Consider the following 25500-nt stretch of genomic DNA (forward strand, 5'->3'; position numbering starts at 1 on the left):
GATATTGTTGAGAGGAGGAAAAACGCTTCACTGCAGGCACAAGCAACTGAGGATTCCTATGCAATCTGTCATTGAGATTGTTTCCTCATACCCTACATTTTCAGCTGAACCACAAAATTCCATGTAAAATGCACGATCATTATATCAGGGCAGCAGCTATGTGATGGTTAAAAGGCACAAATTGTTTTTGTAAGTTTGTTTGTGATGTACATAAATGATTTGGAGGAAGGTATAAATGGTCTGATTAACAAGTTTGCAGATGACACGAAGATTGGTGGAGAAGCAGATAGTGAAGGGGACTGTCAGAGAGTACAGCAGGACATAGATAGATTGGAGAGTTGGGCAGATAAATGGCAGATGGAGTTCAATCCAGGCAAATGCGAGGTGATGCATTTTGGAAGATCCAATTCAAGAGCAAACTATACAGTAAATGGAAAAGTCCTGGGGAAAACTGACGTAGAGAGATTTGGGTGTTCAGGTCCATTGTTCCCTGAAGGTGGCAACACAGGTCAATAAAGTGGTCAAGAAGGCATACAGCATGCTTTCCTTCATTGGACGGGGCATTGAGAACAGCAGTGGCAGGTCATGTTACAGTTGTATAGGACTTTGGTTTGGCCACATTTAGAGCACTGTGTACAGTTCTGGTCACCACATTACCAAAAGGATGTGGATGCTTTGGAGAGGGTGCAGAGGAGGTTCACCAGGATGTTGCCTGGTATGGAGGGTGCTAGCTATGAAAGGTTGAGGAGATTAGGATTATTTTCATGAGAAAGACAGAGATTGAGGGGGGAACCTGATTTGAGGTCTACAAAATCATGAGGGGTATAGACAGGGTGGATAGCAAGAAACTTTTTCCCAGAGTGGGGCACTCAATTACTAGGGATCATGAATTCAAAGTGAGAGGAGGAAAGTTTATGGGAGATATGCGTGGAAAGTTCTTTACACAGAGGGTGGTGGGTGCCTGGAACATGTTGCCAGCGGAGGTGGTAGATGCAGACACGATAGTGTCTTTTAAGATGTTTGTGGACAGGTACATGGATGGGCAGGAGCAAAGGGATACAGACCCTTAGAAAACAGATGACAGGTTTATACAGAGCATCTCGATCGGCGCAGGCTTGGAGGGCTGAAGGGTTGTTCCTGTGTTGTAATTTTATTTGTTCTTTGTAAACTTGAGCACTCTTTTTGGAAGCAGAAACCCGTCTTATCAATGCTGTATTGTTCCAGTCTTACTTCTGTCATGTTGTCACAGTGAAAATGTTTGTGTAGGGAAGATAGCTTACAGTAAGTTTGCTGAACAGGTTTTCATAGTGCACTTTTAAACAAATACATTGTCAAGGTAATTCACCTCTCTGGGTTGGCTTCTCCCCTTCACTGGAATGGAGTGGAGCCATTCAATCAATCAGTACCTTCTCTACATCTTGTGCAACATGTTCCTCTTGGATTTGCAATATGTTTGACCTTGTTAAAAGTGATCCTGTGCCTGTGTTAGAATACCGACCCCTGCACACGTTTGTGTGGATGGCTGTATCTGTGTAGGGTTTTTGTGATGGTTACAGTGTCGCTGTATGGCAGTTTGTCAGCTTGTCTATTTATTTGCATCGGCACGCACGTGTTAAGGATAGGATCATCTTGAATATATGATACCTTCGGCTGCCAATGTGTCAACACTCATCAACCGTTAAGCTACTTAAAATCAAATACCCTCATAATGCTCTTTTAATCTGATTAATTTGGTTTGAAACATTTCTAGAATTAACAATCTCAATAAATCCCTCGACATCAGGAGCGCAGTATAAAATTGTGTCAAGTGTTATTTAACAATATATTAAAAACAATGCTAAAAATGTCTGTGCGCTCAGGCAGTATCTGAAATGAGAGGTTGACATTTCAGATCAAGATTCTTTACTTTAGGATTACTGCCCTAATCTCAGTTACTAACTGGATTCAATTGGCCATTTTCTACAATGAGGTTTAATTTGACTTGCTTTGCTCCAACCTACATGACAAGGTTTGGATCTGCTGTGCCACCATTCCATAAAAGTGACTGATGCTTAACAAATTAAAATCGTTTTAAGTTTATTTTCCCTGGAGCATAGGAGGTTGAAGGGTGACTTTGATGCGGCCATTTTCAGCGTACTGCTTACAGTCTTGGTCACCTTCCTTATAGGAAGGATGCTGCTAAACTTGAGAGAGTGCAGGAAAAATTTACAACAATGTTACCGGAACTGGAGGGTTTGAGTTTTCGGGAGAGGCTAGATATGTTGGGGATTTTTTTCTCCATGAGCACGAGATTGAGGAGTGACCTTTTATAGAGGTTTATAAAATTGTGAGGGACATCGATAAGGTGATTAGCAAGACATTCCCCTATGGGGGTGGGGGGGAGGAGTTCAAAACTAAGGGACATATTTTTAAGGTGAGAGAAGAAAGTTTTAAAAAGGACATGAGCAACTGTTTTACAGAGTGGTTCATGTGTGGAATGAACTTGCAGAGGAAGTGGATGCAGCTACAGTTACAACATTTTAAAAGACATTTAGATAGCGTTCGTGAATAGGGAAGTTTTGGAGGGATATGGGCCAAATGCAGACAGGTGGGACTAATTTAATTGGCGTGGACTGGTTGGACCAAAAGGCCTGTTTCCGTGCTGTACGACTTTCAGTAGAGCAAAAATGTGAGTAGATTCTTCAATGATACGATGAAATATTTGCCAGGTGCAACTCAGGAACTTGACAAATCCAGTTCTGCCATTACAGTAAAACTGCATTGAGTACCAAGATTATAGTACATACTTATCTTGAAGGTGGCCACTTGGCCCATCATGCCCATGCTGTCACTGTGAAGGAGCTATCCAATTAGTCTAACTCTCTCTTTGCCCCTGCAATTCCTTTTTTCAAGTATTTATCCAGTTCTGTCTTTTTTTTATTTTGAAAGTTACAATTGGATCTGCTTCTTTTGTCCTTTATTTTTTTCAGTTGCTGTGTTCCACATTATCGTAACTCATTGTGTTTTTCTAATGGCTCTGTTGCCCGTTCATTTTAAGCTGTGCCCTTTAGTTACCAAGCCTCTCGCCAGTGGAAACAGTTTCACCTTTTCCATTCCTATCAAATCTTGTATGAAAGATGGCCTGAGGAATCAACACTATCCTTTTACTTCTTGACTGAGTTCCCAGTTTGTACTCAATTGAAAGGAGGAGCTGATGTGATTTTAAATTTTTTGATCAGCCAGTGCACATCAACAGCCTTTTTCTTGTTTCATTAGTTACATTTAAGTGGCTATTAGATAGGCGTATTGATGATAGCATAAGATAGGGGGAGGTTAGATAGACCTTTAGGATTAGGGTAAAAGTTTGGCACAACATCGTGGGCCGAAGGGCCTGTACTGTGCTGTATCGTTCTATGTTTTATGTTCTATACTACTTGACATTTATTCTGCAGTATGCTGGTTGTGACCTTGGCTCTATTTCGATTAAATATCTTTTACACTTTCTCATAACAACATAGCCAAAAAGTTGTTTTTTTTTAATTTAGAAACCAATATGGTGTGTTAACCATCTTTTCATACAAGATTGAAATTTTATTTCCTGCTAAACAATGCCCTCCATTTAGGTGAAATGACCTTTTGTCTTAGGCTGCAGCAACACACAGAATCAAAGAATTATTATGGTACAGACGGAGGCCATTCAGTCCCACTGTACCTGCACTGGTTCTAATTTCCAGTCTAGCTCTATTATCTCGTGCCAATCTCCTCCACCCCTGCCAAACTGACAATGCTTTAAGCAATCAGACTAATGGTAATAATTTCATCTTTGAGCTCTTGCTACTCCATATGGAATACAGCTACTCATGAGATTAAGAATTAAGTTTAATTTTACTGTTTCCAAGTGCATACTAATATGTACTCAATATTGATTATCAACATGCTAAGCAAAGCAAATTTGGAGAGCTTATTTCATTACTTGCTCATTCTATTTCCTGCAGCGTTTGGTCAAGAGGCTGGAGAGGGGTATGATACGTGGGGTTGTGTGTCATGTTTATTGCGAGTATATTATTTTGTCACAGGCTGGCTGTTTACAGACAGCTTTTCATTAGCAGGCTGGCATCCAATGACCTGGAAACTCCCTAACATGATGACTATCTCATTGTACTGGACTTGCATTAAATGGCTTTAGGCTTAGACTCAATGACTTGGATTTTGAGGTCTCTGAACAAATGCTTCAAGCCCTTTGTTATGCAGACCTGCCCTGGGATTTGCTGTCAGTATTTGCACAGAAAAGCAAGATAATTAGACATTCATTTCAGCACAATGACCTCTAGAAGACCTGTGTCTCAGCAAGGAAAGAAATTGAAGAATGGTTAATGAGCGGTTTAGAATCTGAACCAAAATATGTTGTATTATTTGGCATTGTAATAGGTATTACACTGAAAAGTGAAATGGAGAAGTGGCTAAAGGATTGGAGTGCAAGGTGGAATGACGCCAGCCGCACAAGTTCAATCCTTGTACCAGCTCTGTTCGGTTGGCGGGGAAAAACAGGCTAGCTGTCTCCTTGTATGAACACACCCTTCCTTCAATTGAGAATCGCTTGGTGCCCCTCTCGGTGCCGTCTCACTTTGTTGAAAAGAGAAAATCTGAGCTTGTGGAGCATGTGACCCATGCTCTGTACTCCTGTTGGCCCCTCCTAGTTTGGTGTATTCAGTTTGAAATCATGAGCTAATGACTGTATGCACATGCCCCCATAAGATTTGCCTTGTGCATTTTTCTTTATCACAAAAGGAGAATATTTTCAAAGTAAACCAGTAAAATTTGCGCCAAGATAAACAGTGATACTATAGAGTACTTGATGATAATTGTCCATTCCAAGGAAATGTGGATTCTGATGCATTTTGTAATTATAACCCATGACACCTTTGATTGTAAAAGGAAGGATTAGACTCTCTGAGACCTCTAGTATGTCTGGCAGAAATTATTTCATAGAAATATTGAAGATAGGAACAGGAAGAGGCTGTTCAGCCCTCGGAGCCCCTTCTGCCCGTTCTTCATGATCATGGCTGATCATCCAAACTCTGTAGCCTAATTCTGTTTTCTCCACATAACCTTTTATCCCATTTTGCCTCAAGTGTGATATCTAGTTGGAAAGTACAGAATGTGTTCCTTGAGGCATCAAATCCTGTTGTTAGAAGTTTTTGTACCTTTTCAAATGTTTAAGATTGGTTTTCCCAGTACTTTTTCTTCCTCTCCTCACCTCTGCCCAAAACATTTTAATTTTCTTTGACACTAAAATCAAAGAAATACAGATGCTGGAAATCAGAAACAAAATCATTAAATTTCTGGAAAAAGGTGGCAGTTCATGAATTGCATCATGGATTGCATTTGCTTTTAAGCGCTAAATCTTTGGGCTTATTTCTCCCCCAATGCCAATTTTATCCAATCTTGTTAATTTGAGCGAATCACACCATTTGAGAATTTCAGAAATTGCGTCATTCGCATAGCTTCCTCCGCTGGAAGGCTTGGGGTCTAAATTAGCACTGAGTATTTAATTGGAAGCGTATGGAATTTTCCCCAGAGTGAGTCAGAGTAGAGTGCGGAGGGTGTAGGTGGGGAGGTAGGGAGGGGATAGGTCAGTCCAGGGAAGACGGACAGGTCAAGGAGGTGGGATGAGGTTAGTAGGTAGCTGGGGGTGCGGCTTGGGGTGGGAGGAAGGGATGGGTGAGAGGAAGAACCGGTTAGGGAGGCAGAGACAGGTTGGACTGGTTTTGGGATGCAGTGGGTGGGGGGGGAAGAGCTGGGCTGGTTGTGTGGTGCAGTGGGGGGAGGGGATGAACTGGGCTGGTTGAGGGATGCAGTGGGGAAATACCACTGCATCCCTCAACCAGCCCAGTTCATCCCCTCCCCCCACTGCACCACACAACCAGCCCAGCTCTTCCCCCCCACCCACTGCATCCCAAAACCAGTCCAACCTGTCTCTGCCTCCCTAACCGGTTCTTCCTCTCACCCATCCCTTCCTCCCACCCCAAGCCGCACCCCCAGCTACCTACTAACCTCATCCCACCTCCTTGACCTGTCCGTCTTCCCTGGACTGACCTATCCCCTCCCTACCTCCCCACCTACACCCTCTCCACCTATCTTCTTTACTCTCCATCTTCGGTCCGCCTCCCCCTCTCTCCCTATTTATTCCAGTTCCCTCCCCCCATCCCCCTCTCTGATGAAGGGTCTAGGCCCGAAACGGCAGCTTTTGTGCTCCTGAGATGCTGCTTGGCCTGCTGTGTTCATCCAGCCTCACATTTTATTATCTTGGAATCTCCAGCATCTGCAGTTCCCATTATCTCTGAGTCAGAGTAGAATCTTGTTTCCAAATGCTTATAACAGAAACATGCAATCATTTTTAGGTTGTTTTTTTTTATTGATACTATGGATAGAATTTCCGTGGAGCTGAAGAGGAGTGGAAATAGTTCAGTGAGCTGGCCCTAGAGAGAAACTCTCCGCCTTCTTTTTTCTTTTCCCCCACCACCCCCCCAAAAAAAATCTCTTTTGCAATGAGCTGCTGTGCAAGAGGCTTCCAGAGCCACTTTCCCAACCTGACCAGCGATTGAGGTTGTTAATAGGTCAATTAACAGCCACTCAAAAGCCCTGACGCACCACATCTCTAATGTCTAACTTCCGCAGAGGGTGGGAATAGTGACCCAGATTACAGACTAGGAATCTGTGGTGACCTGAGTTTGTGGGTCGGGGTCTTTTGATTGCCCCCAATCGATGGCATGGGTGGTAGGACCCCTCCTCTTGTCTTTGACCCTCCCTTTGAAGAAGGTGATGACAGAATATTATTTGCCAGTGGATCTTTCAAGGAGTAGGCCTCATCTCAATCTAAGAGGAAGCTGCTGTCCTCTAGCATTTTATTTTCTTGCCGACTTCGTAACTACCTACTTTTTTTTTGCCTTGTTTAAAAAAAAATTGTCTCACCAGACTGTGTATCTTGGTTTTCCCTTCCTATTCCAATCATTCCTGTGTACATGCAAATCATTCATGAAAATGTACTTGTTTTGACCATGTTTTTGGCCCCTGGGCTAATGTCTCATGCATTGAAGTGTCAAATTTTGACGCATCCGGTGACCCAGGCTACCGGTGTCGAGATCTGTGACAGAAGAATCATTTTTCTCGTGGGAAATTCACGCGATAGCACTCTTAACTTCAGTGAAGGTTTTGTAGGTTCAGACGGTACTCCATGTTCAAGTCTTTAAACCAGGCTGGGATTCCACTGCATGGCCACAAAAGTGTCGAATTCTTAACGATGCTACCAGTCAGGCAAGATATCAAACTTGACTATTGTCTGCCCTTTCTGGTGGAATTAAAAGTCAGCCATGACATTATTATGAAGAAGAGCGACGGAGTTCTCCACGATGTCCTGGCCAATGTTTCACAGTCTATTGCAGACACTAACACGATCGCCTCTCTGCCATCGCATCCATTGTTTGTGGAAACCTACTGCACAAAATCTTGCTGTTGTGTTTGTTTTTCTTACCCTACATTTTCAAATGTATTTCAAGTACCTAATTTGCTGCAAAGTGCATTATGAGAGCTCCTATAGAAACTCTAATTCTTCCTGATTTAATGAACCATGGTGCAGCAAAGTATATTGATAACAAAAAGTGATATTTGACTCTGAAAAAGCCGGAGATTGGCACCAAGTAATGAAACTCATCGGAACGTCCTAAGCAGGTGTAACTCTTCAGTGGTTCTGTGAAAACTCCCACACCCTTCCTGTCTGTTTGGGTAGACAGGGAAGCTCAACAGCTCAGAAGAGATGTGATCACGCTACCTGAGGAAGTCTCACTACTTCTGTTGTTACTGAGCAAGATAACTGGTGTATTTGATTACTCAGCAATAGTGACTGCGTTTTGAAGTAATTCAGTGCACTTGAAGGGCTTTGGGACATAGAGATGATAAACTGCATTTCTCTGGCATTTTATTTACTTGCAGACTTAGTAACTACTTACTCGCTTACCTGTTTCTTTTTTAAAAACAGTTTCGCCAGCCTGTGTCTCGGCTTTCCCTTCCTATTCCAATCATGCAAATATACATGCAAACCATTCATGAAAATTTGCTACTTTGACGATGTGTTTTTGTCACTGGGCTAATATCTCCTTGCAGTTCAGACTCAAATTGTGAATAGTGTTTCGCCTCCGAATGCTTTCCAAATAAATATCAAGAAGAAATCAAAGACGCTGGAGAAACTCAGCAGGTCTGATTGTTTCTCTCTGCGCAGAAGCTGAGTTCATGTTTTGAGTGTGCGGTATGACTCTGTATCGGCACTGAAAGAGCTGGAGAGTTGATGAGTTTTATGCTGTGGAAAATCAGGGAGGAGGGCCAACTGTCAAGGTGCTGCCAAACAGTAGGCTGAGGGAGTGCTTGCTTTCATAGAGTCACAGAGCTGTACAGCATGGAAACAAACCCTTTGGTTCAACTCATCCACGTCGACCAGATGTCCTGAATTGATCTAGTCCCATTTGGTCTATATCCCTCTAAACCCTTCCTATTCATATACCCATCCAGATGCCATTTAAATGTTGTAATCGTACAAGCCTCCACCATTTCCTCTGGCAGCTCATTCTGCACACTCACCACCTTCAGTGTGAAAATGTTGCCCTTTAGGTCCGTTTTTAAGTCTTTCCCCTCTCATCTTAAACTCTACCCTTTGTTTTTGGACTCCTGTACACCGGAGCAAAAATATCTTGGTTATTCACCCTATTCGTGCCCCTCATGATTTTAGAAATCTCTTAGAAGGTCACCCCTCACCCTCCAATGCTTCAGGGAAAATAGTCCTAGCCTATTCAGCCTCTCCCTGTAGCCCAAACCCTTCAAACCCGGCAACATCCTTGTAAATCTTTTCTGAACCCTTTCAAGTTTCGCAACATCCTTTCATGTGAACATTTCTGTTCTAGATGTGCTGCAATGTTTCAGTAAAGTCCAACACAAAGTAGAAGAACATGGAGGCTTCATCCATTTAGGCACTTCATCATTTTTAGGATTCCATATTGAGATCACCAATATCATACAGTGATCTCCACCCCACCCCCCACCATTTTGATTGCATTTCTCTCACCTCTCCCCCACTCAATTCCATTTCTTGTCTGCATCGGTTTGCTTTCAGTAAAGCTGAGCTATTAACAGCCACTCTTCATCTGTGTCTTTCCTTTACCATTAGCAGCCCCTTTGCCTTTTATTGTAGAGCACCTTTACCAGCTATTACACTTCAAGCTGCTCCCCTCTGTTGTTCCACAGTGTATAACCATCTCTTGTCAGGCAAGGCCCCTACCTCTTAGCCAGGGGGTCTGGTTTCAAGTCCCACCTGCTCTAGAGATGTCTGAAGACAGGCTGATTCTAAAAATGTCTAAGACTTAAGTCTATGCTGGACCCCTTCAGTTCCAAAGAAGAGACGTAATGGACTTAAAATGCTGTCTGTCTTCACAGATGCTGCCAGATCTGTTGAGTTTCTCCTGCACTTGCTGTTTTCATGCCAGATCTTCAGCAACTGCAGTACTTTGCTTTTCTTCTTATGCAAATTAATTTACTTGTTTTAAATTTTTCTCTACAGGATACTGTTAAAATTTGCTTCTGTAATGTGTCTCCCATTTAATGAAAAGAATTTGCCAGAAGAGTCAAAATTGAGTGAGACATTTTGGAAACTTGTTTCTGTCATGTTTCAATAATAATAATTTTAATATCTTTGCAGAAGCAACTAAAAAATGAAGCCAAGAAAGCGATTAACCAGCTGGACCTACGCATCTTAAAGCATGGAGACCCGGTGTGTATTAATAGGAAGTGGCCTGGGTATAATTCAAAGATGAGTGCTGGGTATTCATGCAGTTTTCTTACTTGAAAAGGGGGACATTGGCATCTGAGTAACAGATGGATGCAAAAGCAGAGAGCCAATCACCCAAATTAATTTATTATCTTGTATGCTGAGTAAAAATGATAGTTTTCAAATTCTGATACTCTAATACCTACATATGTGTTCATGTTTTTCTTACTGAATTGGAATCATTACTTTTCTAGACAAGGCAAAACAAAAGGCCTTGCTCTGGGAGTTAATCAACTTTTTTCCAATTTTGGATAGTCTGAAATAATTTAAGTGCAAATTTAAGCTTAAGTCAGAAATTGACCATTTAAAGCAATCTTAAGCCTTACAGATCACCCATGATCAAATTGGATAGTAGTAGAGGCTAGAGTGGCGAATGGACATATTCCTGTTCTACCACTAGGTAGAAGAAGCCCTGCATAATTGTGTCTTTCTTTGAAAAAAATATTATTGTGAATGAGCAGCTAGCATTTCACCCATTTACAAGAGTTGCATTGTGGGTGGAATGCCAAGCTTCTGAAGCCAAATCTTTCTTCCTTTTCTATGTTTTGGGATTCACCAGTGTAGTGCCCACTACCCTTCCTGGAGGGTCCTCAGCATTGAGGTTAACTTACTTCCATGCTGGGATGAATTTCAACGACTAATCAGCCATTTCCAAACCCAATATGCAATCTGCAGATATTCTCTGCAGTGGGACACGTGGTGCTTAAATCGTTGGGTGTTTGGAAGTAGATGCACTGTCTCTGATGTCTCTATATCACTTCTGTGCAATCCCAACAAATTGCCTGGGTATGTTTGGTGCTCTCCCAAGTTCTTCCAGTTTTTGTTTTTGTGTCTGATTTTAGTTGGTCTCAAGACAGGGTCTTGCTTGAGTTGGCAGGTATGTTTGACCTCTTCAGGGATGTTTTGATAATGTCGTGGGAGAGTTCCTGTTGTCCTTCTGACAGTCTCCTGCTATGACCATGTTCAGAGCTCAACACCAAGAGAGAATCTTGCCAGTTTTTTATTTGTTTGGTTTTAGACATTTGACTTTGACTTGAGAAAGAAGATCTAATATTAATTTGTGGGTCTTTCCATCGTTTGTCAGAAAAAGTGCATTGATGGAACTCTGTTGCTTGCATGCATGTTGGTGATTTTGATTTTCCTTACAATAAAGTCTCTGACTGCTCATTAAGGTGAATGTGCAAAAACAAGTTGTTCCTCTGATGGTGGTCTAGTGGTTAAGGCCCTTGTATTGACAATCCACTAAAATCATTTTTAACCAAACTGTTTCTGAACTTCAGGAGACTGGTCCAGATGCCGACAGTTGTGCAGTGTGCATTGAAGCTTACAAGCCCAATGATGTTGTTCGTATCTTGACTTGCAAGTAAGTACTCCATCGTTTACATATAATTGTTTTCAGCATCCAGCATGCATCATATGGAGAGGACAGATGAAATAGATTGTCTCTAATGATTGATTCTCACAATGAATTATCCAGTTTATTACATGCCAAAAGGGCAACTTGTGTCAGTAAATAAACCCAATAACCATTAACATTTTCTTCCCCCATTGAACATATGAAACACGTTGTCAGTACTGATGTGTTGAAACTCAAACATGAAAAATAAGTCATGCATGAGTGTTTAAAAACATGAGATTTTCCTGGGGTAGCACAGTAAATGTGATTGGATTTTGCTACGATGATTCTGGATTTTACGATTGCTCTTTTGACCCTGTTGGCGCTGAGTGTTGCAGGAATTGAGCTTGAGTTGGATCTATAATTGTTAGCATGGGTGCTATAGCTGGTGTTGATCAGTGTAGTGAGAAAATTGCCTAGGAAGAGCTGGCTGGAGCAAAACCTCATTGGGCCAGTTCAAGGATATGTAGCATACTTGTATGTGTCAAAGTGACTTGTGTCCAGGAATTGATAAGACATGACATGAAATAACATCCAGGTAGGAACGTTTTACAGAGCATTGGAAGAAGTGAAACAGAAATACCATTTAAATATTAAATGTGAATAATTTTGATATGTAATAATGATTGTACATCAGTATTGGTGAAGATGGGAGACTAATTATCAGGGATGCAAATTAAGGCTTTGTTTGAGGGTCAGGAAGGTCACTGATTTAAAGAAATATGGTATTTTCAGAAAAAGATAATTGTGTTGCTCTGTATGTTTGCTTAGTGTTGGTGAAATGCTGTATAGGAGAACTCACCTGGCCTGCACCAGGCTATTTTTGTTTTTATGGAAATTGATTTGAAGCATTGTTGTTTGACATATCCCAGTGTTAGTCAGCTCTAGTACTGTTCTCCATTTGTTAAGTAGACTTAGAAAGCAAGCAGCTGTCCAGTACTTACAACAATTACAGAAGTCTGACTTTGCACTCAGACAGCACAAGTGATACACAACCAGTTAAATGTTTGAAGTGCACTTATGGTTCTTAAATAAATGAAAACTATTCTAATTTGCAAATTTGATCTTTGTCGTTCTAACTGCAGTTCGGTTCCAGAGAGATTGTTCCTGTACCCTGGGTTCCCCTTCTGGCCGAATGCTTATTGGAGTGATTGTTGCTCAACAATAATGTGTGCATGTTCTTAACTATTTCAGTCTGTTGCATGCAGCCCTTTTCAGAGGGAGATGTTGGCATGGTGGTAAGGTCACTGGATTAGTAATTCACAGGCTCATCCTATTTAGTTCGCTAATATGCCTCAAGAGAAGGCAATCTGATGGCATGACCCTGGTCTGGTCTACATGTGACTCCAGATCCACAGTGATGTGGCTGACCAAGAATGATCAGGGACGGGCTACAATTGGCTGGACCAGCTGTGCCCGCAATCCTGAAAAAGAATATGTAACCACTGCTTGACTGCAGAATTAACTGGTGCTATGTAAAAATTCTGTTTCTGTTTGCCTGGTCTGTGGAAACAAATTTTTTTTTTTGAGAGTTACTTATTCTGTATGAGGAAAATTACATCCGACTCGGTCATCTGATATTTTCTGTGTTAATAGCTGAGAGTCTCCAGAACTGTACACTTATAGTGATGTCTGTGCTTCTTCTCAAAGAACAATCTGTCTCCATTTAATCCGACTGTCAGTTATTATTGCCTTGAACGCTGTACCTTGTATACGCTGTAAATGGTTTCAAATGTATTTAACAGCTTGTCTTAAGGCAAGATCAAATGAATAGGTGCAATTATTTCCTGAGTCCCTTGTGAGTTGCATGGAGAGGCCTGCTCCGCTAAACCGATCTCTTATGCGAGGTCCTCATCTGTTATGGTGATCTAAACAAAAACATAATCAGCTTGGGGCCTGACCTTGTGACTGAACATTTGAGTCGGAGTAATCTTGTGACTGAAGGTATGACAGCAAGTAATCCTGTGTTTGAAATAGAACGGCTTCAAAGCCAGAATTGCTCGATGTCATCAGCATCCTGATTTAAAGCACCTTATGGTGCATTGAAGCTTTAGCAGTCATCTTCAATCATCGAAACCACCTCTACTTACTTTGAGCATTTATTTTGTCTCAAAACCAAGTGCTACAGGTGGAAATGCCATGTATGAAATGTGTAAGACACAGGGAAGGAGTGCCAGAGTGTGAGCAATGTCCAACATAACCACAAGATCGCCACATGCCTGTCTGCAAAAAACTGTTGTTGTAGCATCATCATAAAGTCTCAGGAAAATATTTTGTTCACCTGTTTGCAAGCAATGAGTGTAATTGTGTAAAAGGCTTGCCATACTGTGTGCATCCTAAGGTCTCTTGTTTCTCTTCACCACCCCCCACCCCAGGTCTGGATAGGCTTATCAAACAATTCATTTCCTATTTTTGAAAGTCTCATCAGTATCTATCAGGCAGCTATAAACATAGTGCTGCTTAATAAGAAGATGGGTATATAAAATATATTACCATTTAAAGGAAAGGATTGAATATGGTCTAAATTCTGGCAATTTCTGTTGATCCAGATGTAAAACTTTTGTGTTTTAGTATAACAAGTAAGACTGTGGTGCAGTGAAATAGAAGCGTGTACCACTGCGCGCATGTGTCTGTAAAACCTACATGGCACCTGTTTTTGCCAGGTGCAGAAGGAACTTGCACTCTGAGCTGCTGTATGGTTCCATCAGGGAATGGTTTAGGGAGCAACAGTGCAAAGAACTACAGATGCTGGAATTTGGAAACCAAAACAGAAATTGCTGGAGAAACTCAGCAGGTCTGGCAGCATCTGTGGAGAGAAAACTAGAGTTAACGTTTCAGGTCCAGTGACCCCCCCCCCCGCTCCAGAATGGTTCAGGAAGGCCTATTCGTCAGGTCCCATCACCCATGATTCTCTGTCCCTCTGACGTAGTGAATTAAGGCAATCCCTTGATAATTTTCAATTCACTGGCAGCTTTATCTATTCTATCGGTTTCTCAATCTTATATTCAGATTTAATTGTAGCTTTACATCTCCAAGCAGAAGCCTTACAGCACAATTTATGTTGACTTCTGTATCAGTGTGGAGCTGGATCAACATAGCAGGCCAGGCAGCATCAGAGGAGCAGGAATGTTGACATTTCGGGTTAGGACCCTTCTTCTTCACTTTTTTTTTCCGGGCCTGCTGTGTTCTTCCAGCTCCACACCGTGTTATCTCTGACTCCAGCATCAGCAGTCCTTACTGTCTCTGAATAAATTGTGTAACTGTAGTGAAATCAGACCCTTTTTTTTAATCCTTTCCCCTCTCCTCTGTCCTTTAGCTTCTGTTGGTTTCCTTTCTGTGCTTCCTCTTTTATCTCCAATACCATTACCATGGCAATGTGAATTAAGTGATACTTGTGGCCCAGTAACAATATTGACCAGCCACTCTTGAATGCCCGATTGGCTTTCATCTTGGACAGCCACTTGTAATTCAGTCGTAGTGTCCCTATCTCTAAGCCAGGAGACCTTGGTTCAAGTCCCTTCCTTCATTCCACACAGGTGACCCACTGTGTTTTAAAAAAAAAATGCCCTCCCTCTCGCCTTAAAAAATACCCCGAGTCTTGAATTCCCCGATCCGAGAGAAAAGGCACCCGACATTCATCTTATCTATACCAATCATGATTCTATAAACCTCCTAATCAACATTCTACACCCCAGTGAAGAAAGGCTCAGCCTCTCTTTATAACTGAAACCCTCCATCTTAGCAACATCCTGGTAAATCTTTTCTGAAACTTCTCCAGTTTAATATTAAACTTTCCCACACGAAGGCAACCAGCACTAGACATCTTCCTTCAGAAGAGGCCTCACTGTGGAATAACAATCTCCACGGTTGATTAGAAAGTATCTACTTTCACCTTGGAGCTAAATCAACAAGTTAAAGCATGACTGTTTATAGTCTGACATTATCAACAGTGTGTTGGGGGACTTTGAAGATTCTTAGTCTACTTTCCAATCCAGCTGAAAGGCTGCTGCCATGATCTCCAAACATCGGCCCTTTGCTCTGTCCCAGGATTATAGCCTGAGCCCCTATTTATCTCTCAATCTAGCCCAGGCTTGCTCTGAAGAAGATGTCAGAAAGGAACATAAGACCAGCCTCATTTTTCCTGAAATTACAGGGACAAAGGGGTGGCATGGTAGCTCAGTGGCTAGCACTGCTGCCTCACGGTGCCAGGGACACAGGCTTGAATCTAGCCTCGGGCAACTGTCCGTGTGGAGTTTGCATGTTCCTCCCATGTCTGTGTGGGTTTGCTCCGGTTTGCCCCCACAGTCCAAAGATGTGCTTGGACTGGCCATGCTAAATGGCACCATAGTGTGCAGGGATGTGCGTGCTCCGCGATTAACCATGGGAAATGGGGGTAACAGGGTAGGCAGTGGGTCTGGGTGAGATACTCTTCAGAGGGCCTGTGTTGGCTCAATGGCCCAAATGGCTTGCTTCCACACTGTCGGGATTCTATGATTCAATCCCAAAAATCAGGGCTACCTTACAATCATGAAACAGGAGGTTTATAACACCGGTTAATAGAGGAATTAAAATTACTAACAATGCAATAGAATGTATTTGTCGTAGTCTGTCCAAAAGTCGAGGAACGTTCTAATTGCCAGAAGATCCTGACTGAGGTACACTTGGATAACTGTTCAGTTACCCTACTCTAAGAAGGACAAAAGCAATGGAGAAAAATCCAAGTACAAAGGGATTGTGCCAGAACCAAGAAATTACACTATCAGACTAGATTTAAATACATCTGGATTGAAAAGTACATTATGGGTAGTTGTGGACGTGGCATTTTATCCGAATGTTGGGGAAAAAACTTGGGAAAAGGAACTTGTTATCCTGATTTGACACCAGACCTACTGCAGTGTGAGTAAATGCTTCAGAAATGGCTGGGCAAGCTACTCTGTTTTGCCAAATGGCTTTGTTTGTAACATCAGTTTCTCTTGGAGAGAGTTCCTACTTGAACAGCAAATAAATTGAGTCACTTTGTCCTCCAGACTCCCAAAAATGCTACGCAGCCAATGAATTGCTTTTGAAATGCAACCACTAATGTCTGTGACCATGGCAACACATGTACTCACAGCAAGATGCTACAAACAGTATTAAAAGATGGTAGAGTATGACCTGTTTTTATATTCATGAAGGTGCTGTTTGAGAGACCAGTATTGGCCGGGGCAACTGTCATGATACCCAGTCAAGATTTTAATAGCTCCTGTGTGTCATGTGTTTGTTATTTTGGCAAAATGTACATTCAACACTTTTAATCACAGCAATTTAACAGTTCAGAAATCTATGAAGAATTTATTCAGTTGTTTACAGCATTTCAGTAAGATAGCTAGGAATGTTGTGGTTGGTTTTCTTGCCGAGCTGGTTCGTTAGTTCGCAGATGTTTCATTACCCTGCTGGATAACATCAGTGCAGCCTCCAACGAAGCGCCATTGTGTTTTCCCACCTGGTATTTAAACTCTCTCCGTTGAGCTGGGTTATCTTACTTCCGGTTTTTCTTCGCAGTGGAGTGTCTGTGGGGTTTAGCTTTGTGTGTTTATTGATGGCTTTCTTAGTGGAGAACCGGGCTTCTGGGAATTCCCGAGCTTGTCTCAGCTTCTTCTGTTGCAGGATCCTGGTGTTGTCCTAATCAAACTCCACTAAGAAGGCCATCAACAAACACATAGAGCTAAACCCCACAGACACTCCACTGTGAAGGAAAACGAGAAGTGAGGTAATCCAGCTCAAAAGACCCCAGAGTTTAAATACCAGGCGGGAAAACACAACTGCGCTTCATTGGAGGCTGCACTGATGTTATCCAGCAGGGTAATGAAACGTCTGCGAACTAATGAACCAGCTCGGCGAGCCAACCAATCACAACATCCCCAACCCGAGCTCCAAATCTACTCTAAAACCTTAGTTTGGGATTGCATTGTATGCTGTCAGCTCTTTAAATCCAGGGCACTACGTTCATATCTCATGATCTCTCTTTGCAGCCACATATTCCACAAGCACTGTATTGATCCGTGGCTTTTGGAGCATAGAACCTGTCCCATGTGTAAATGTGACATCCTGAAAGCTCTTGGAATTGAGGTAAGTTAATAATGGGTTAATTAGTGTCATGATTTAAAGCTCTCAGTAAGGAAATTAAAATAAATGCAATGGTACACTCTGCCTTTTAAGGGTGGATACACTGAAGACTAGGATTTTAATTTGTATAGCACCATTTATGATCTTTGTTGATCACAAATTAACTTATAGCCCATGAGGTACAAACGAAGTGCAACTATGTATGTAGGAGAATGTAGCAGACAATTTACATTCTGCAAAATGTGGTAATGACCGGATAATCAGTTTTTTTTATATAAAGAGACGTTGGTCAAATATTGACCTGGGTATCTACTCCTTAGATGACTTCACTGATCATTTGAGGTGTCCTATTCTCTCCCTAATTGCTCTTTTGTTCTGTTGTACCTATAGAATCCCTTTGATTAGCCTTAGACTTAGCTACCAAGATTATCTCATATCCCCTTTCTGCCCTCCTGATTTCCCTCTTAAGAATGCCCCTAAACACCTTTTATAATCTTCAAGAGATTCACTTGATCCTGATTGATTGTACCTAATGTATGACTCCTTATTTTTGACCAGAGCCTCAATATCTTTATTCATCCATTATTCCCTTCACTCTAACAGGAACATAATGCCTCTGAATTTTCATTATCTCACTGTTGAAAGCCTCCCACTTGCCAGTTGTTCCTTTACCCCAATCAACTTTTGAAAGTTCATGTCTCATACTATCAAAATTTGTCTTATTCCAATTAAGAGCTTTAACTTTGAACAAGACCTATCCCGTCACATAACTATTTTGAAACTAATAGAATTATGATCACTATTCCCAAAGTTCTCCCTCACTAACACTTCAGCCACTTACCCTGCCTAATTTCCCAAGAAAAATCAAATTTTGCTCCTCTGGTAGGTACATCTATGTATTGAAGAAGAAAGTTTTCTTGAACGCCTCTAATAAATTCCACCCCGTCCAAATCCTTAACACAATGGCAGGCCCAGTCTATGTTTAGAAATTTAAAATCTATGGTTTTATTCTTGCATATATCTGAGATCTCTCTACATATTTGTTCCTCAGTTTCTTGCTGACTGTTAGGGGGCCTATTGTACAATCCCATCAAGGTGATCATCATCTTATTTCTATTTTCCAGTCCCATACTTCATTGGGTAATTCCTCAGACATATCCTCTCTAAGTACACCAGCAATGTTTTCCTTAGTTCAAAACACGTCTCTTTGCACCACCCCCCCACCAACTGCAACTCCCGTTTCTATCCAACCTATAGCATCTGAACTCCAGAACTGCCAGTCCTGTCTCTCCCTCAGCCATGTTTTTGTAATAGCTATGACATCCCAGTATCAAACATGCTGTGAGCTCATCTCCCTTGCCCTTGCACTGAAATAAATGCACCTTAATTCTTCAGAGTTACCTTGCTCTCTGACTTGCTCTTGCCTGCCTTTTCTAATTAACTTGCTGTCTTTAACTGCAGAACCATCCTCGTCTGTCTTTCTATTTTCGTCTTTTTTTATGATGCCCCCCACTCCCCCTCCCTACTAGTTTAAAGGCTCCCAAGGAGCACTAGCAAATCCTCCCAGCCAGGATAATGGTCTCCTTCTAGTTCAGGTGAAACCTGCTTCTTAACAGAACTTTTCTGCTCTAAAAAAGATTCTAATGAATCAGAGATCTGAATCCTTGCCCCCTGTACTAGCTCCTCAGCCATTGATTTATTTGTCCTTTCTTCTTAGGCCTACTCTCATCATCAGGTGACACTGGAGTGATTCAGACATTACTACCTTTTTTGAGTTCTGCTTTTTAATCTACCTAACTTCTGATATTCTGCAAAGGCTCAATCCTTTCCCAAGCTATGTCATCCTTACTGACGTGTACAACATCTTCTGGCTTCTTGCTCTCTGCTTTGATTGATAGTATGCTGCAACCACTTTGAGATGTCCTCGACCCAGGCACCACGGAGGCATATTACCACCTCAAGTTCATGTCCATAGCTGCAGAATCTCTTGTCTCCTCTGAAAGAATTAGGAGCAGAATTAGTCCATTCTGCCCCGCAAGCCCATTCACATCTAGCTGTTATAACCTTTGATACTTTTCCCTAATTTCAGAATCTATGGGTATGCCCACCTTTTAAAAATATCCAACAACTAGGGCGGCATGGTGGCTCAGTGTTTAGCACTGCTGCATCACAGCACCAGGGACCCGCATTCATTTGCTTCCTCTGGCAACTGTGTGGAGTTTGCACGTTCTCCCCACGTCTGCGTGGGTTTCCTCCGGGTGCTCGGGTTCCTCCCACGGTCCAAAGATGTACAGGTTAGGTGGATTGGCCGTGCTAAATTGCCTGTAGCGTTCAGGGATTTGTAGATTAGGTGGGTTGCAGGGGGATGGGTCTGGGATGCCGCAAGGAGCGGTGTGGACTTGTTGGGCCAAAGGGCCTGTTTCCACACTGTAGGATTTCTGTGTTCTGTGCGTAACTCCACCTCCTTTCTGATGCAGAGAGATGTGAAGTTGCATAGCTCTCAACTTACCTCCTCCTCTCTAACCTAAAAGAGTGATTCCTAATGTTTAGACAATATCCTCCCAGTTCTGGACTCCCCCACATCAGATTATACTCTTTGCACATGTGCCCTGTTCAAGATCATTTAAAGTTGTCAAATACTTCCATCAAGTCACCCTCAGTATTCTGGAGTTGGACTTAAACCCACAGCCCTTTATTCCCAAGGTGAGAGTGACCCCGTTGAGTATTTCCTGACACCATCCAGTGCCACGTCTGCGTACCTCTGTCAACGTAATGTGGCCAATGAAGCCTGTTTTGAGTAACTCCCTTTAGGAATTGCAAATGTCTTTTGGCAGAGTTCAACAGCTTTCACAGTTGATATTTTAGCTGCTTCATTCCAGGTATTTTTTTCTGCTCCCCAGTTGTTTCATTGGTTTCTACTTGGCACAGGTTGACATAGAAAAGGCTGAAGAGACACCAGCACCTGAGCAATCGTCCAGCAATCCTCAAAGGACCGGGCAGGACAGACATACCGAGGTTCCCGAGAGTGCCATTTATACTGTACCAGCTGCTTTTGTGGCTGAGCATCGATTGGATGAATCTCCTGTAACTGAGGATAATCACTATTTCAGTGAGTAAACTTTTGTCACCTGTGGGTCTGGTTAAACTCAGGTTGATAGAAATACACACCCAGAGTAACAAAGTGTTTTTGTTTTCAAAATTGTGCTGGATGTAAAAGTGACTTGATTCTCATTTTAACTGATAGTGCAGTATTCAAAATACATTACGCATGGAAGAATGTATCCTATCCAGATATTAAACTTCATGCATGTTTGACTAGATTTTCTAGCTAGCCTATTAGTCAATACTTAGTGATAATCGCTTGCTGGTGATGAGTGAACTTGACCATTGCTTTAAAAAAAAAGGCATGGAGTTGAAAGCTTTTCTTTTGCACTTCTCAGGACTGAAATGCAAGAAAATCAATTTAGAACAGGAATAACAGTTTATTCAACATGAGACGGTGCTGTTTGTTTTCACTGTGGTTGGCATGGAGATGCAGCTTCAACCATTAACGTTTTGAGTTTGCTGATTAAATTCAAGCCAGGAGTGTCAATTTCTGGTCAGGGATTGCTGTGGGAATGCAAGAAGGGAGCCTGTCTTTGTGCTTTCCTCATTTAGAAATCTTTACTATGCTGACATGCTCTTTGTGGGCAAAAGAACCCTTTTAAGAGTTTGCAGAGAGCAACATACAGACCATGCTTAACCAGCCTGTGCTTCTCGAACATGGAATCACATTTTAATATTGGATACTGCTACTAGACACCATTTTGGTAAATAATCCTCACTGTGCTAAGGATTCCACTAGAAATTCGTTGAAGTATATCAGGCTCGTTGTGTGATTCATTTACGAGTGCCAGATGCAAGACAGATTTCCAACCATTAAGGGAATCGATGTTTGGAGGGAAAAGACAGGAAAGTGGGGTTGAGGATTGTCAGATCAGCTGTGATCTCATTGAATGGCAGAACAGGGTCGATGGGCAGAATGGCCTACTTTTGTTCCTACTTTGTGTGGTCCAAGTTACATGTATTCCCACAAAGAGCTCTGTTTTTGCCTACAAAACAAGAACAATATATCTGTGCACAACACCATTTTCACTGAGGAAAGGGCTCTAAAGAAGGCCATTCACTGCCTCATCCCCAAGGCAACATACATTTGATCTGTCATTTGTACCTGAGTACAGTGAGAAGTCAATACAGTGGGGAGCTGGAGGAACACAGCAGGTCAGGCAGCATCAGGGCAGTAGCAAAGTCGATGTTTTGAGATAATACCCTACTTCAGGACACCCTGATAAACGGTATAAACCCGAAACGTCGACTTTCCTGTTCTTCTGATGCTGCCTGACCTGTGTTCCTCCAGCTCCACACTGTACTGACAGTGACTCCAGCATTTGCAATTCTTGCTATCCCTACAGTGAAGTTTTTTTTTGTTTTTGCATGCAGTACAAGTAGATCATAACACACGAGAACGTATGGATCATAAGCTGTTTAGACAGAGCAAGGCATACATACGGTTACAGCTGTACAGGAGGTACACAAAAGCAAAGTCAACATTAGATTTGAAATTAGAGGTCCATTCAGCAGTCTAATAACAGCAGGGAAGAAGCTATCTTTGAACCTGTCGGTACCTGTGTTTAAACATCTGCCCAGTTTGAATTTAATTAGTTAAATAAGATCATTAACCATTCTTCTTGCATCTCCATGCCAATCACAGTCAAACTAATCAACACCCTTTCCACTGCTGTTCTTTCCTTCCTCAAGTTGAGTCAAAATAGAAAGGTCTGACTTGTGTCTCCTTAGAGATGATTAAATGCTTACTTCTTTCCCTTGCTTACAAACCTGTATCTCTGTGCTTACTGATGTTTAAAGACTGACCTCTTTCCTTTACTTATGATTCTTTTTCTCCTCGCTCTCTGCAGGTGAAGAGCAGCATCTGGTCAATAATGATGCGCGAGTGAATTCTCTGTCTGTATATGTTCTGCCACAGGACAACCCAGTGTATGAAGAGATTGATCTACAAGATGAAGTAAAGTCGTGAATCATCCCAAAGAAGTTAAACCTTGAAAAATAAAGCCAACTATCGACTGATATGCAGGGAGCGTCTCTTAAATGAACTGCTTTCTTCAAACAGACTTTGGAGTGGCCCACAGTCTACACTTTTTTCTGCATTTTTAAATGCCAATGTTATAAAGAGACAAATGATTTTTAAGTAGTATAAGAATAACAGGCAGCTCGTGATTAGTCCTTGTGCTGAAATTCTTAGCACTTCATGCAATAACTGCAGTTAATTTAACTGATATCTGGTGACCACAAGGCTGCAGTAAAGACCAAGACTGTTGAACATTATTTTTAACATACAAAACTAAGACAGTAACAGTTTACTCTAACCTCTGGTTTTCTGTGTAGAGGTGGGGGGGAGAAGAGAGCTTGAGGTCGGGAAAGAGAAGCCTGGGGACTTCCTATTCAGACTCCACCAGGGAAAATAAATCTTACAGAATAAAGGCAGGGTTTTTCTTTACAGCAAGACACAACATGCCAATAAGTCATCAGTAACCAAGGACGCAGCAATATGTCCTACAGCCCCGATGTGATTCTTGACAATAATTTCATAGTTGAAAACCCCATTTTGAAAGTCTACGACTTAAACCAATCTAAAGTGGAATCCATTCGTTCTGTGCCTTTAGTGCATTTCCAGCACTCTGCTGACTGCACCAAATTGCACTACACATTGATGAAAATGCAAGCAAAATGTTAATTATCACTGTATTAATATAAGTCTACAATAGCGTGAACAAAACCTGTGCTGTTTGTTTGTGGTGTCACTCCTGGTTAATTGCATCCCTGTTGTGAAAAGGATTTTTGATTTATCATCTACATGATGTAAAAGGCAGTGCAATTGGTACATTTCCTGCACGATTGGTGATGCATTGACCAGTGTTCTGCTCAACTGAAAGGAATAGCTATTTTTACATTTTTTTTTTAAAGTTTGTTTTTGATTCTGAAACAATGGAATGGTTGACTTTTAAAGCCAGACTGTTCATCTGTTTTCAGAATCCTAAAACAAGCTGATAATCTGTTTGACCCCTGCATTAGTTGCCTTTAATCAAACCTCGTGGTTGAAGATTTTTCTCTGAATACAAATCATAAGCAGAATTGGCTTCCTTTATACAAATTAATGTTTCTTTTTATTTGAAAGCAATTCTCTTAACTCAATAAAATAAATCTATTTTGGAGATAAATCACTTGTGGATATTTTATTTAAACACTTTGAGTAGTTAATGTGGTTCAGCTGGAATAAAAGAGAAGGAAAACCAGGGAGAGGAAGATGCTCATCACTCTTGTGAGGCCTAACAAGTGTGATTGGAGTCATTGCAACTGACTAGTTTTTCTATCACTTTCCAAAGTAAACTCATGTCTAATTCTTCAAATTCCAAAGAATAATTGTTTGTGAAGAGGCAGGGTGAGAGAGCTATATTTTACGCAACTGTAACAGTGTAGGTTCAGAAGGAGATTATAAGAGAGCATGGGATTTCAGATTAACGTTTTAATGGTATTTTTAAAATTGTAATTCCACTTCTGCCTTGATTTATATCTAGCTTGTGAAGTACTTTTGCACAATTGGTTGGAAGCAGTTTTGGTGTTTTGGACATTTTGCACAGTCAAATGGAAGGGAGACTTTATATTCAGATGTACTTGCTTGGTGTTATGCCTCGAGTTTTTGATTAAACTCGCTACACACTTTTTTTTGCTACCAAGAGGCTTTCCAAGATACAGTGGCTTTGTATTTGACATGTGTATCATTCTCCTTGGTTTTGTGTGGGAGAGGTCTTTTGAGAGGAGGTGGAAAATGCAAGCTATCAAAATTGACTGTGTATTACTTGCTGCATTGATTTTCCAGTGTAACGAACACCTCCTGCTCTGTGCTACTTCAGTATGTTGAGGTTCCATCAGGTTGGCATGTTATAGCTGATTACTGTAGGAGGGAGTACCATAGAAGCTCGTGCTTCATTCTGTGAAGTTTGCTAAGTCATGTTGCTCACCTAATGCCTACTGTTGATCTTTATATATACAAGAAGATTCTTTGGAGTTACTTGATTTTCCAGACATCTGTAAAGTAAAATTGCTTCCCTGGATTAATCAGATGAACCATGCATTGCCTTGAGATGCCATCCACAGACTTTTTTCTGACTATGAACAGAATTTTTTGTTTGGATTGAATGTCCAACACAGAATAACTTTCTGACAAAAAGGCAGCACATTTCAACAAAAGCAGTATACTTGCCAGGAGTTGCAGTTCTCATGAACAAAACAGAAATCAAATCTCTTAATGTCTCTGCCTACACAGAAGTGCAATCCAACTTGTTACTGAATACAATATTTTAACTCCCATATTGTAGAATGCTTGCAGGCTAATTTTAATAAATGCCTATCACTGTGTTCAATAAATATTATAAAAACCGAAAGAACTGTAGCTGTAAATCAAGAACAAAAACAAAGTTGCTGGAAAAGGCCAGCAAGTCTGGCAGCATCTGTAAAGGAAAAAACAGAGCTAACGTTTCAGGTCTGGTGATCCTTCCTCAGAACAGCTCCGGGGAAGCGTCACCGGACGCGAAACACTAACTCTGTTTTGACCTTCAAGATGCTGCTAGACCTGCTGTGCTTTTCCAGCAACTTTGTTTTTGTTCTCAATAAATATCATGTCCAACATATGCATCACCGCTGCCACAGAAAGTAAAGAACCACCCCAAAGGTTTCATCATCTGTTTTCCATTTCTACCCCCTACCAACGCCATACTTATCCTCCCTTGTGCAGCCACAAATATTACTTTTAAAACATTGATACTTGATTTGATTTTTCAAAATGGTTGCAAGTCAGAATTGAAAAAAAATCCTCCAGAGGTTGCCAAATTCTGAATTTTCCGATTGGTGTTACTTTAATCCCAGTGATAACCCATTTAAATTTGTTGGGTTAAAATAGTGCCGGTTGATGAAAAAGATGGGAACAAAAGTGGTACACGAGAGAGTCTGCCTGTGGCCCAGAGAATATTAGAATATCCAACATAAACTAAGCATCAAATAATAATGTGAATAAGTCGCTTTCTGCTGTGTTTCT

General features: G+C 41.4%; 1 protein-coding gene across 3 annotated transcripts in view; it reads left to right on the forward strand.

Annotated features, from left to right (window-relative positions):
* The window catches only part of LOC125458807 (E3 ubiquitin-protein ligase RNF128), a 149541-nt gene extending 125915 nt beyond the window's left edge, over nt 1–23626 (forward strand). For 2 of the 3 annotated variants that reach the window (XM_048544504.2, XM_048544503.2), the window contains exons 3-7: nt 9722–9793; nt 11131–11213; nt 17258–17354; nt 20280–20460; nt 22307–23626. In XM_048544504.2, the coding sequence (XP_048400461.1) occupies nt 9722–9793; nt 11131–11213; nt 17258–17354; nt 20280–20460; nt 22307–22425 (552 nt within the window). In that variant the 3' untranslated portion in view covers nt 22426–23626. The remainder of the gene's footprint in view (nt 1–9721; nt 9794–11130; nt 11214–17257; nt 17355–20279; nt 20461–22306) is intronic. The other variant, XM_048544505.2, reaches the window with a different exon arrangement.
* Nucleotides 23627–25500: the final 1874 nt, after the last annotated feature.

The sequence above is a fragment of the Stegostoma tigrinum genome, chromosome 15 (genome assembly GCF_030684315.1).
Source record: "Stegostoma tigrinum isolate sSteTig4 chromosome 15, sSteTig4.hap1, whole genome shotgun sequence".
NCBI classification, from domain to species: domain Eukaryota; kingdom Metazoa; phylum Chordata; class Chondrichthyes; order Orectolobiformes; family Stegostomatidae; genus Stegostoma; species Stegostoma tigrinum.